Below are 11,209 nucleotides of genomic sequence, written 5' to 3' on the forward strand. Positions count from 1 at the left end.
CCCCCGCAGGGCCTGACCCGCCTACGAGTGAAGTGATTCGGCCAGATCTGGACCAATGAGCGTCGGGCAGGACTAAAGCATGACGTCAGCAGCCGGGCGCTCCACAATGGGCCTGAGAGTGAACGCCGAGGCGCGCCCGGCCAATCCGCAGCCGGAGCGGGCGACGGCTCGTAGGCTGGCCCAAACTTTCTTCTTAGTCGCTGCTGGACGCAGGGAATACGGCAGGGCCACTGGCTACGGATGACGGAAGGCCATGGCCACGACATCTGATGAGTTGCCGATAGATAAGTAATGATTAACAGTCGCCCGAGTACTCCTAATTCCATCGGGAGGACACTGGCGGGGCTCCAACCCTGCTCACCCAGCAACCGGACTGGAGCAGAGGCCCACACACTAAAAAAACCTGATCTGGCCGGGCGATGATGGCGCACGCCTTTAATCACAGCACTGGGGAGGCAGAGGCAGGCGGATCTCTGTGGGTTCGAGACCAGCCTGGTCTACAGAGCTAGTTCCAGGACAGGCTCCAAAGCCACAGAGAAACCCTGTCTCGAAAAACCAAAAAAATAAAAAAATAAAAACCTGATCTCAAGTCCCTTCCAGTCCAGGTTACATTTCTTGAAATTTCAGAGCAGACACCAGGAGGCAGTTGCCTGCCCAATCCCGGCTCCATAACACATACTGGGTCCACAAACCTCCCCCATGACTCCCACCAGCTTCAAGAATGGGGTATCAAAAGACTCTCACAACACTAGATGGTACTTTTATTCTTGATCAAGTTTAATACACACTACAAGTCACAAAATAGGACGCTGCTAGCCCCAAACTACATTCTCCCCAGCCTCATTCTCAGGAACTCCCAGTTTAAGAACTGGGTCCCCTACTCCTGGGATGACCCCAATGCTCCCCGGGAGGCTCAGGCACTCCAATCTCCCTTCCTGCCTCCAATCTAAACTCTTTTGGCCTCTTTCTAGACACAGACCCCTCCCCTTCATGGGCCCTCAGGCATCCTCCCTCTCCGGAAACAGAACAGCAGCAGCACGTGGTTCAGGGTCCTCAGGTCCAGCGATCCTGGAAGGGTTGAGCTTTGGCTCTGGTTGGAGTGAAGCTGCAATAGGACTGTCAGGGCACTCAGGCACCCACACATTCCACATAATTGGCAGGGTACAGACCAATGCGGCCACTCTGCAGCTGGCCCTGGCACCAGCCCTGTTCATCCTCCTCACTCATCTTCAGCAGCTCTTCCCCTGAAGGAAGACAGATCGGTCACTGCCGGAGGTCAAGGGCTGAGGGGATGGGACGCCCAGCTCAGACCAGGATAGGACACAATCAGCAAGCTAAGCTACCCAACCCTAGACCCCAGGGAAGACATCGTCAGGCCCCAGCTGGCTGGACCCTGAACAGGCTGTGAGAAGGGGTCTCTGGCTTTCCTTTCCTACACCCCCTGCTCTATCAGGTAGGACAGGCTGAAATGGAAAGGAACATGAAAGCCCCCCACCCCTACCACCCACCCACCCCTACCACCCACCCCACCCCCATACCTGCTCGGAAGCTCAGCTCATCGGCTTCCTGGCCGGCATAGTCATAAAGCGCCCGCACCCTCACCCCAGTGGCAGCCTTCCGGGGGCTCTCTTCATCTGACCAGTCCTCATCCTGCCCACTGCTAGAGAGGGAGACACAAAGGGGCAACTCTGGACAAAAGTGACCATACTCAGCTCAAGGCAAAGGTTTTGACAGATGGGAAGGAGCTAAATGAAAAGTCACACTTTGGCCACCATGACTGCAAATGTAGGTACCATTCTGCGCACAAGCCTGTTATACAGCCAAAACATAAGGAACGTGAGAAACCTAAGTCTCTGTGAGAGGGCCCTCGGGTACTGCTATGAAGGAAGGGGAACAAGCAAGGGGTAGAGCTGTTTCCTTCCCAGCTCTTACCCTGGAGATGCTGGGCATGCTGGGGACTGGGGTGGGGGTACAGTGCCATCTCTTGTAGGTACAATGCTGGTCAGGGTAACCTCATCAGGGGTCCGGCCACCCTTCTCCTTCCGGCTGATTGCTCTCTGTGTGTCTAAGGACCACTCCTGTGGAGAGAGTTTCTAGAGTCAGGCTGAACTGTAACCATGGTGGCAACAGAGCCATCTGGACCACCTTCACTTACTTACCCCAAAACCCTGTCATCTTCTCAGGGCCTGCACTGAGCCCAGCCCACCTCCAAGCCCCACCCAGCCTGTAACACCTGCCTCAAACTGTGGCCAGTTCATGGCCATGCCAGGTCCATGTGTGCTGCGCCACCAGCGGAGATCTTCCTCATCGCTAGCAGCCTCAATGCCCTGCTGCAGGTCTCGGTGGAGCTCATGGAACCTACGAGGCACTCGATCAGAGAGGAGCCCGAGTTCCTAGAATTCCATTCAGCCCAGCTAGAACCCATAGAAGATGAAGGGAAGCCTCCCTTCAGGGTGCAGGCCGTACTTGTCACTGCTGGAGAGGTCAAGGTGCTGATGCAAGGTGAACAGCATGTCCTTGAAGAAGAGAAGCCGCTGGCGTTCCGCAGCCTGGCAGCTCTCAAAGGCCTGCTCCATGTCTTCCATGTAGCGTGGGGTATAGCGATTTAGTTCCGCCAGTGTCTGCTCATATTGGGTTTTCATCTGGGTGAGAGAGAAGGGAGGCAATGAGGACAGACTGCCTTCTACTCAGGACTGCACCAGCAGTCACAGAGCACAGCCACTGGCTAGCCTTGGAGCTGGTGCCAGGGGTGAGGTAGGCAGTCCAGAAACTCATTTCCTACCCTCAGGGACTGACAGAGGCAGCCTAACAGGGAAGTGACATTCAAGTCAAACGCCTATAAGAATCTGGTTGGAGCAAAGGACAGGGTCAACCTACATGATAAGGTGAGAGAAATCAAAGCAGGCTTGAAGGAGTTGTTACAGACGTGACACCTCTCAGAGGGGATGGGATGCTCGAGGGAGGGCACTCAGGGCAGGGGACAGAGTGTGCAATATGAGAACTGGCCCAGCTGCCTGCAACCCCAGCATTCCTCTCCTGGGTAAGACATTACCTCCGTGCATATACATGTGTGTGCTCTGTGTATGTAGGCCACATGTCAACATAGTGTGCCTTTCTCAGCCCTCACAGCCATGAGACAGGCTGGCCACTGAGGTCCCGGGATCCACCTGCCCCATCCATTCCCAACATACACACCCTTCTGTCACCTCCCCTTTACCCACGTCAGCTGCCTTGAGCACAGCAACAACTTTACCAACCAAGCCAACTCCCAACCCCAAGTTTCTCCTTTATGTTGGTTTGTTTGTTGAGACAGGGCCTCACGACAGTAGCTTTGGTTGACCTAAAACTACATGTAAACTGAGCTAGTCTTTATGTGGACCAGGCTGGCCTCAAACTTATAGAAATGCACCTGCCTCTGCTTCCTGAGGGCTTGTATCAAAGGGTGTACCCTAAGACCCAGCCCAAGTACCTGTTTTAAATAACCATGACAAGCAAGAGCAGCATCAGGGATTAGAGCAGGAAGAGCCTAGGGTCTGGAAAGGCAGATACCCAGGAAGCTTTGCCATGGGCCTCTACCTTCTCTGCCTCCTTGGTGCAGCGTCCAACTCGTTCCTGCAATTTTCGAAGCTGTTCCTGGGACATGGAGCTGTCTGCTTTCGCGTGGCTCTCCCGGGTCTGGGCTGTCTTCTCATCCTTGCGTGCTGTGTAGTAGCTCTTCTTGGAAGCTTCAACCTAACGTGCATGAGAAAAGCTCTGGATTCTAGATGCCACGCCCTGGTCCCCTGCAGCCCTGGAAGGCTCCTGCCTCCAATAATCACTGCTCCCAGCCTCACCTCCTTTAGCCTCTTTAGCCAGGGCTTCTGGGCTTTACGGAAACCATCCTCAGCAGCCCGGCTTTCCCGAAAGCCACCCAGCACTGGCCGGTGAAAAGCCCCTCGCTGCCAGGTCCTCACACGCTCGCTGTCTGGACCATGCAACTTCTCCCTCACTTCCAAGTGTAGCTCGCTCAGCCGCTCAGCCGCAGTAAAGAAGGCATGCCAAGCCTTCTCCAGAGTGCCATATTGTGGGCCTGCAGAGGGATGAGCTTGGGCCAGATGGGGTGCTATCAAATATAACCAACCCCTAGAGTGTCCTACTCTGAGTGCCAGAGGCATGGTGGGAGTGGGGGTGCAAAGCTGAACAGCAGCAGTATAAGGTGCTGCATTAGGAGGGCCTACTCTGTACCCTGATGTGAGCGATCTCATGAATTCTTGCCTCCAGTACCACCATGGGGACAGTGCTACTACTGCCATCATGGACAGGCAAAAACAAACAAACCCTAAAGCCTAGAGAAGTCAGGTTAAGTTGTCCAAAGCATCACATCTATTATTTAGCCAAGATAAACCCAAGTCTGCTGTACGAACTCTGTGCCTGGGACCTTCCTACCCAGCAGGAAGACCTACACTCCACAGTTAACTCTTTCTAGCTGTGTGGCTTCAGGCAAGTCCCTTCTCTGATCTTCACTTCTGCTCTAGAAAACAGGGGACGGAGCAGAAATATAGATCCCTCTTGCTATGTATGCTTGAGGTCTTTCATTCCATCCCTAGCACCCACAAACATCAAGAAACAGAAGCTGTCCTGAGGGTACCACCCTTACAGTCTGCTAGGCCTGCATGCTGGCTCACCCTTCTCGACAGCTCCCCTCCACTTGCGGGCCCAGTCAGCCAGCTGCTGGGCATAGGCCTTCTCAATGCGGGCACGTTCTTGGAAGCAGTTAACCAGGTCCCCACACAGCCTGTGCCCATCCTCAACCCGCTGCACCGTCCGTCGGTAGTTGCCAGCCTGGGGCACATAGGAGGGAGGGCTTTATCAGGGAGAAGCCGCCTCTCCAGCTCGGCTGACAGGCCCCTCCCCCATAGGTGGCAGAGCCAGAGAGAAAGGGACAGTTTTCGCCAGTCCCTAGCTACTTACCTCCCAGAAACTGCCCCCTAAGGCCTCCCCTCCAGCATCCTCTTCTGGAGCCATGGCGTCCCTGCAGCACAGAATGGTGGCAGATGTGGTGCTGTGGAGGCCAAGTTAGGAAGCAGAAAAGTGAGGCCTGCAGTTTGGGGACTAGGAAAAGATCTTCTAATAGTCAAAAGCTTTGTCCCACTGCCATTCCCACCACCCAAGGAACCATCAGAGCAAGGACTGAGCAATAACAAGCTAGAAGTCCTCATAAGGAGGCAGGATAGGGGCAATGATGGTAGCTCCTAAGTTCCCTGCTCCCTCTAGGTTTACCCTCCTCAGTCTACCGTCTACATACCTGGGGTGTCCAGATCACTTCAAGGACCCGTGTCCAAGTCTCCAAGCTGCCACTACGACTCTGCCTTGAAGTTAACAAGAGCACAGAAAGGGGTAAGAGTTGGGAGCCTCCAGTGTCCAGGGCGGTGCCCAGCTCCTTCCAATATAGCAACTGCTGTCAGAAGTACCAGATTCCAGGCTGAGAATGCCAGGCAGGTCACATGACCCAGCAGGGGATTAGGTGACAGACAGGGGTAGGTGTTGGGCAGAAAGTCCCACACTCCTACCGTAAACGAGGACTCCTGCCTAACTAAGGCCCCTTGAACGACAAGGCAACCCCATGACCAAACCAGTCCAGCTGATAGGTGCCCAACTCATGGCCCCTACAACTGTGCCTACTGAGCAGAGTGGAAAGAGTCCCAGGAGACCTGGGCCCTGCCATGACCAGGAAGGCTCTGGAAAACTGTGTTGTACTGTCTTAAGGGAGCCTCGGTGCACCCTAAGGTGGGAATCCCCGCACCTGGTCAGCACCCATGCTATGGCTGATGTAAAACTCAAACTAGGCAATGAACCAGAAACACGTGAAAGATCCGTCAGTCAGAAGGGGACACTTACTTTCCCCTACCACCACCACACAACATCCAGGGAAGCCTCAAAGGGTCCTGAGATAACAAACAACTCCATTCTTCCCTCAGCAGGCCTAGGGTGGGGCTTCGTTCACAGTCAGTAAGAAGAACTGTGGAGGACGGCAAGATGAATTTTTATCCCAAAGGCTCTCTCCCTCAGGGGCTAGATGACACAGTGACACGCAGCCTCCTCATTTCTCCCTAGTATCAACTGCCTCTTAGTCTATAGAAGGAAATTGCTTTCTTCTCTGGGACAGCCTAAGGCCTAAGGGACAGTGGGTCAAGAGGACGAGTGTATGAGATTGCAGCAAAGCGGAACTCTGTCACAGTCTCTCTCTGAACTGGTAAAGAGGCCATCTTCCCCACTCCTCCATCCGCGGGGCTCCCAGAACTGCTGGGATCCTGGTCCCACCGTGTGTCCCATAGGTTGTGACCGGACTGTCCACAGTCACTGACAGACTTCTGCAGTTTCAATTTGTGTTAACCCAGGCACTAGAATCAGTGGCAACAAGGAACTGTAGGCACAGCTCAGAGGTAGAACATGCTCTGAGGTCAGAGGTTCCATCACCAGCACCAAAAAGGAAAGAGGAATGATGTCCCATCTGAAGACCAGAAAACCTGTTGGCTATGGCAACCCTGAAAGAGGCTGGCCTAACTGACTTCCTTCTGCTGCTGGCAGGAGGGGACAGGCCTCTCCCTGGAGACCCCATTAGCATACAGACATTGAAGCTCCCAGGACACAGAGCAACTCCCCACCACCCTAACTAGCTCTTCACCTTATTTCCTCTTGAGTCAACCCCACTTGTCCATGGCTTGCCAGCAAGATGGGGAAAGAAAGAACAGTAGCTATAAGTCATTGGGCCTTTGGAGCTGTCCTAGAGAACCATCCAGGCCTGGGGCTCCTGCTACTCCAGCCTCCCTGCCCAGGCTCCCAGGAGACCTGCCCCCCACCCATTCCCTCTCCCTGGCCCCAGAACAGAGCAGGCTGTGTGTGTAGGGCTGGCTGGCACAGCTCCTTCAGACCTCACAGAGCAAACACAGACTGGATCCCCAGGCACAGCCAGGCCTGGCACCCCAGCTTCATCTAGCTATGGGGGTGGACCTGGCACCTTGGTCCCTGTTGAGGAGGATTGGCACCTTGCGCCTCCTGACATTAGACATTAGCAGAGACTCAAATCCGAGTAAACACACTCTACCACAGCAAGAGCTCAGAGAGCAAGAACAGGTAGTTAAAATCTTCCCAGCCCAGGACCTCCACCTATTCAGGCAGAGGAGGCTTCTGGGCCATCGGCAGGGTCTCTTCTCAGCTGCTGAGCTGAGAGTGCTGGGCTTCAGGAAAGCACACGCTCCCTCCACCTGAGCTCCAAAGGCTTCGGCCCTACTCCTCTTCTACACATAAGCTAGCCCCCACATTTTCAGGAGCTGGGGACATGGGTCTGGGAGAGAGCAAAGCCACCCTGCCCTGCTCAGTCCTGTGTCCTGAGTCACACAGGCTGCGCCCAAGGGCTTCGTCAGCAGCCTCTCCCAGTCAGTCGGTAGACCTAGGATAGAAGGCGCAGAGAGGGGTAGTTGCTGATCCAGAGAGGGGCGCGTGGAATCAAGAGACTGGCACAGCCTTTTGGAGGGTTGGGGGAGGGGTGGCGCAGAGAAAGGGGGAGGAGGCAGGGCCAGGGAGGGGCATAACAAAGGGGCATTTTTGGAAACCCGACCTACCAGCTGAGGTGCCTGCTCGCTAATGACGCACTCCTAACCTTGAGCCTCCACACCAAATCTCGGAACCCAGGGACTGCCGGTCTTTGGCCTCCACCCTTACATACAGCGCCACTCGACAAACCACCTCCCGATCCCAGAAGACACGGTGGTTGAACAACTCCGAGCTGGTGGAGCCAGCCACACAGACAGGCACAGCCAGGCCTAGACAGGGACGCTCTAGGACTTCTTGGACAAACTTGTTGAACTTGGTCTCGGTGGGGAGGTGGGACCAGCTGGTAACTGCGGAGGGGAAGGGGCGCTGCCTGCCAGGGCTAGCCGGGCGGAGGACTACAAATGGTGGCGCGAAGCGGGTGGGGAATCCGGGCATTCTACAGAAGCCCCTTCTAGGGCTTCAGAACGAGAGCGAGGAGAGCAGTTTGGGACCCTCTAAGAGCTCCAAGAGATGGTTTGCTCCTCCAGCCTGGACGCCCCATTACTCCCAGCTGGCCTGAAGAATCGCCTCTTTGGCGTGGGAGATGAGATGGCCTCGCGCTCAGTGGCAACCAATGGCCGGGGTCTCAAACGCGGGAGTCCGTCCCATTGCCAACTTCAGGAGTCGGAGGACCAAAGAGCGAGCTAGAGCCACGGCACTGCCGCCGCGTCCCCCAGCGTCCCCTCCAAGGCACTCACCGCGTCCTCTCAGGGCCCCTCGGTGGGTGGGTAGGGGATCCGGGCCACGCTCGGTCCGGAGTCTTACCACTCCTGGGTTCGGGCCACCGCCTCCTGGAGCGCGCCGGGCCCTCCCCCGGGAAGCCCGGCCCTCCGGGCCCGCCCTCTCCGCGCTGCCGCCTCCCCAACCCCACCAACAGCATCCCCACTGCGGGGACTGCAGGCATCCGGGCGCCGGGTGGCTGGGGGTGGGGGGAATAGGCTCTGCTCCCCCATGCAGAACAGGAGCCAACTGTCGAAGGTGGCGCTGCGAGCGAGGCTAGCAGAGAGCTAGACTTAGTTTTGCGGCTCTTCGGTCTTTGCAGAGCCTGAGAAGCCGGTGGGAGCGAACCCGAGCCTGCATCCGCGTCACTGGGGTGGGATAGGAGGACACTGCTGCATTACATTCTTTGCTAAGAGCACACTTCTTAAACGTTAGCTCCGGGGAGGCTCACAACCACCCCTCCTTGTAAACATTAGGATTCTGAAGTCAGAAAATGAGGCTTAGAGAGACCTTCAGCGGTTTGCCCATGATCTTTAGTCTGGCAGAAGCAGACTGAAAGCCATGCCTACCTAGCATAGCTCTGCTGGCCACTCTAGCGTGCATTCAGGGACCTGGGACAAACGCGGTGGGGGTGAGAAAAAAAAGCATGAATCGCCCCCCCCCCCCGTCTTCATAGTCCCAAATTTTGTGCCTCGATTCATACCCTTAAATCCCTTGGTCTCTTCACCTCCCTTGTGCAATGTAGACTTTTTCCGAATCGTCACGATGCCACCCCACCCTAAATAGATCCCTCCTTCTTCACTCCCCCACCCCTAGCCTCTCGGGATTTCAGAGCCTGTGGGTCTGTTATTTATAACCACTGGAGTGGTCCAAGAAATGTTCTGAGGCTGACCTAATCGCCACCTGCTTGGCTTCCTCGCCCCTCCTGCTCTCTTCCGAGCCTGGTGACCCAGCAGCGGTGCCCTGAGCCCAAGAGGCAGGAGGGAGCGCGGGCCAGCGGGGTCCCAGACTTCTGGTGCTCAGGGGTCCTCGAGGTTGGAGAGGCCAGGGGACCGCTCCTAGGGGACCGCGAGCACTCTGGAAGCCACAGGCCTAGCTATTCTCTCTCCTGCACGTACATTTCCAACCCAGCCCTCTTCACTCCCTTAGAAGTGTGAGTACATGCGCGCGGAGTTTTAAAAGACAACTTTAAAATAGAAAAATCGTGTTGTTTCTAAATGCGGAAGGAATCATTAGTGCGCTCCTTGCTCAGTGGAGTCCACTCACTAAATGGGAAGGGGTGGTGGGGAGAGGCTGCTGCGGAGAAGCAACACCAGCAGCTGGAGGCTGGCTTGGGAGCAGGAGACTGTCTCCCTTCATTCCACCTTTGGCCTCAGGACTCTGGCGGCATGTAGCAAATCTCGAGTAGTAGATTCAGACACCTGAGGATGAGGTTTCTGAAACCAGTTTTAACACACTCACTCTCTCAAGGGCTTGGACAAATCTTGTCTCCTTATCTATTTCTGCCTCTATAAAACCTGACAGGTAACCCGGCTGACTGACCTTCCGCTGGGCTGTGTGCCCAGCTAATTAGCTATTGTAAAACAGCTGCAAAAGAGAGGGGCTTGGGAAATGTCTAATCGCAGCCATAGTGTTTTGTATTATTTGGAATCAGTTAGCATGCCACCTAGTGCCTAGGGGCGTTTAGGCAGCTAGACAGGAAGTGTGAAAATGCAAGAGTGAAATTAATTACAGAAACAGCCTGCTAAAACCTCATTAAAAATAATGTGGGCAGCCAGGCTCTGGGGTGTACAGAAGTCAGGACATAGAGACTCAGGAAACAAGGCTGTTCAGACCACAGGGAGAAGTGGATGTGCAGTGGAAAACATCTGGCTTCCCTTGGGTTCAGATCTGGAACTGGAAAGCATGAAATGTCACAGCTGATCTTAGTTGTCCCTAAGGTCCTGGGAGGGGACAAAGCACAGAACATATTGGGCTGTAGGTGAAGGGAAACAGACATGTGCTCAGATTCCTATGTCCTATGGCCAGGGCCCTTAACTGCATTGCACACAGTGTCACCCCAGTCTGAAGAGTTCAAGACAAGACGCCCAGGCCCAGAGGTCCAAAGACAGAAACCCAGCGAGGAGCACCTTGGTTTAGAGTATCAAGTGGCAAGTTGGTCTGCAGCCAGCCTTTAGGGAACTCACAGACTTCTGGAATGTCCTAACCACTGTGCCTTCATTTGTTTGTTTGTTCAGTCAGGAAAGGCATGACAGACACGTGGTTGGACCTGATGACTAGAAATCGGTCGTGTAGAGAGGCATTCTCGGTGGACGCAGTAGGATGTGCCAAGTCCCAGAGTTCCTGGTGTATAGCTCTCTGGCCTAGCAACTCTACCTCCTGGTATCTACCATAGACAAATGTGTACAAATACAGACAGAAGTGTCAGGCTGTTTGCAGATAGTACTATTCAGAATCCAAGAATATGAGATACAAATGTCCACCGGGAAGGAAACTGCTGAATAACTAAAGCCACAGATTACTCTGTAACAGTTCCAGAGCAAAGAAAACATACTTTTTGCTTTTTATCAGGGTTTTTTTTTTTTTCAAGAAAGGGTTTCTCTGTGTAGCCCTGGCTGTCCTGAAACTCACAGAGATCTACTTGCCTCTGTCTTCTAATTCCTGAAATTAAAGGAGTACACCGCCACCGCCCAGTATAGAAAACATATTTTTTTTCTTTTTTTTAATGCAGAATTCTTTTTTTTTGTTTTTTTAAATATTTATTTATTATGAATACAATATTCATAATTATTTATTATGGATACAATACAAAATACATATATGCCTGTAGGCTAGAAGAGGACACCAGACCTAACAGATGGTTGTGAGCCACCATGTGGTTGCTGGGAATTGAACTCAGGTCCTTTAGAAGAGCATG

General features: G+C 54.2%; 1 protein-coding gene across 6 annotated transcripts; it reads right to left on the reverse strand.

The window, feature by feature from the left end:
• Positions 1-744: 744 nt before the first annotated feature.
• Positions 745-9,063, reverse strand: Pacsin3 (protein kinase C and casein kinase substrate in neurons 3). Of its 6 annotated transcripts, none has more exons than XM_057781731.1 (11): positions 8,996-9,063; positions 5,285-5,348; positions 4,951-5,041; positions 4,665-4,821; positions 3,834-4,069; positions 3,577-3,732; positions 2,467-2,642; positions 2,238-2,358; positions 1,933-2,078; positions 1,539-1,660; positions 745-1,244 (listed from the first exon to the last, which is right to left on the reverse strand). In XM_057781731.1, exons 3-11 carry the CDS (start codon positions 5,002-5,004, stop codon positions 1,129-1,131), a joined length of 1,284 nt encoding a protein of 427 aa, XP_057637714.1. In that variant the 5' UTR covers positions 5,005-5,041; positions 5,285-5,348; positions 8,996-9,063; the 3' UTR covers positions 745-1,128. The 6 variants fall into 6 exon arrangements, with proteins under 6 accessions (XP_057637714.1, XP_057637716.1, XP_057637712.1 ...); XM_057781733.1 differs by lacking the exon at positions 8,996-9,063 and adding an exon at positions 8,271-8,424 and having other exon boundaries at positions 4,951-5,011; XM_057781729.1 differs by lacking the exon at positions 8,996-9,063 and adding an exon at positions 8,271-8,424.
• Positions 9,064-11,209: the final 2,146 nt, after the last annotated feature.

This window comes from Chionomys nivalis, chromosome 9 (assembly GCF_950005125.1).
Source record: "Chionomys nivalis chromosome 9, mChiNiv1.1, whole genome shotgun sequence".
Lineage (NCBI taxonomy): Eukaryota > Metazoa > Chordata > Mammalia > Rodentia > Cricetidae > Chionomys > Chionomys nivalis.

What these genes read in the sequence shown, in the direction of transcription:
- Pacsin3 (XM_057781731.1), bottom strand. Translation starts at nt 5,004, where the DNA reads ATGGCTCCAGAAGAGGATGCTGGAGGGGAGGCCTTAGGGGGCAGTTTC. An exon ending in GGCTAAAGAGGCTAAAGGAG is followed by an intron (nt 3,733 to 3,833) that starts GTGAGGCTGGGA and finishes CATGCACGTTAG; the next exon opens with GTTGAAGCTTCCAAGAAGAG. An exon ending in GCACCAAGGAGGCAGAGAAG is followed by an intron (nt 2,643 to 3,576) that starts GTAGAGGCCCAT and finishes TCTCTCACCCAG; the next exon opens with ATGAAAACCCAATATGAGCA.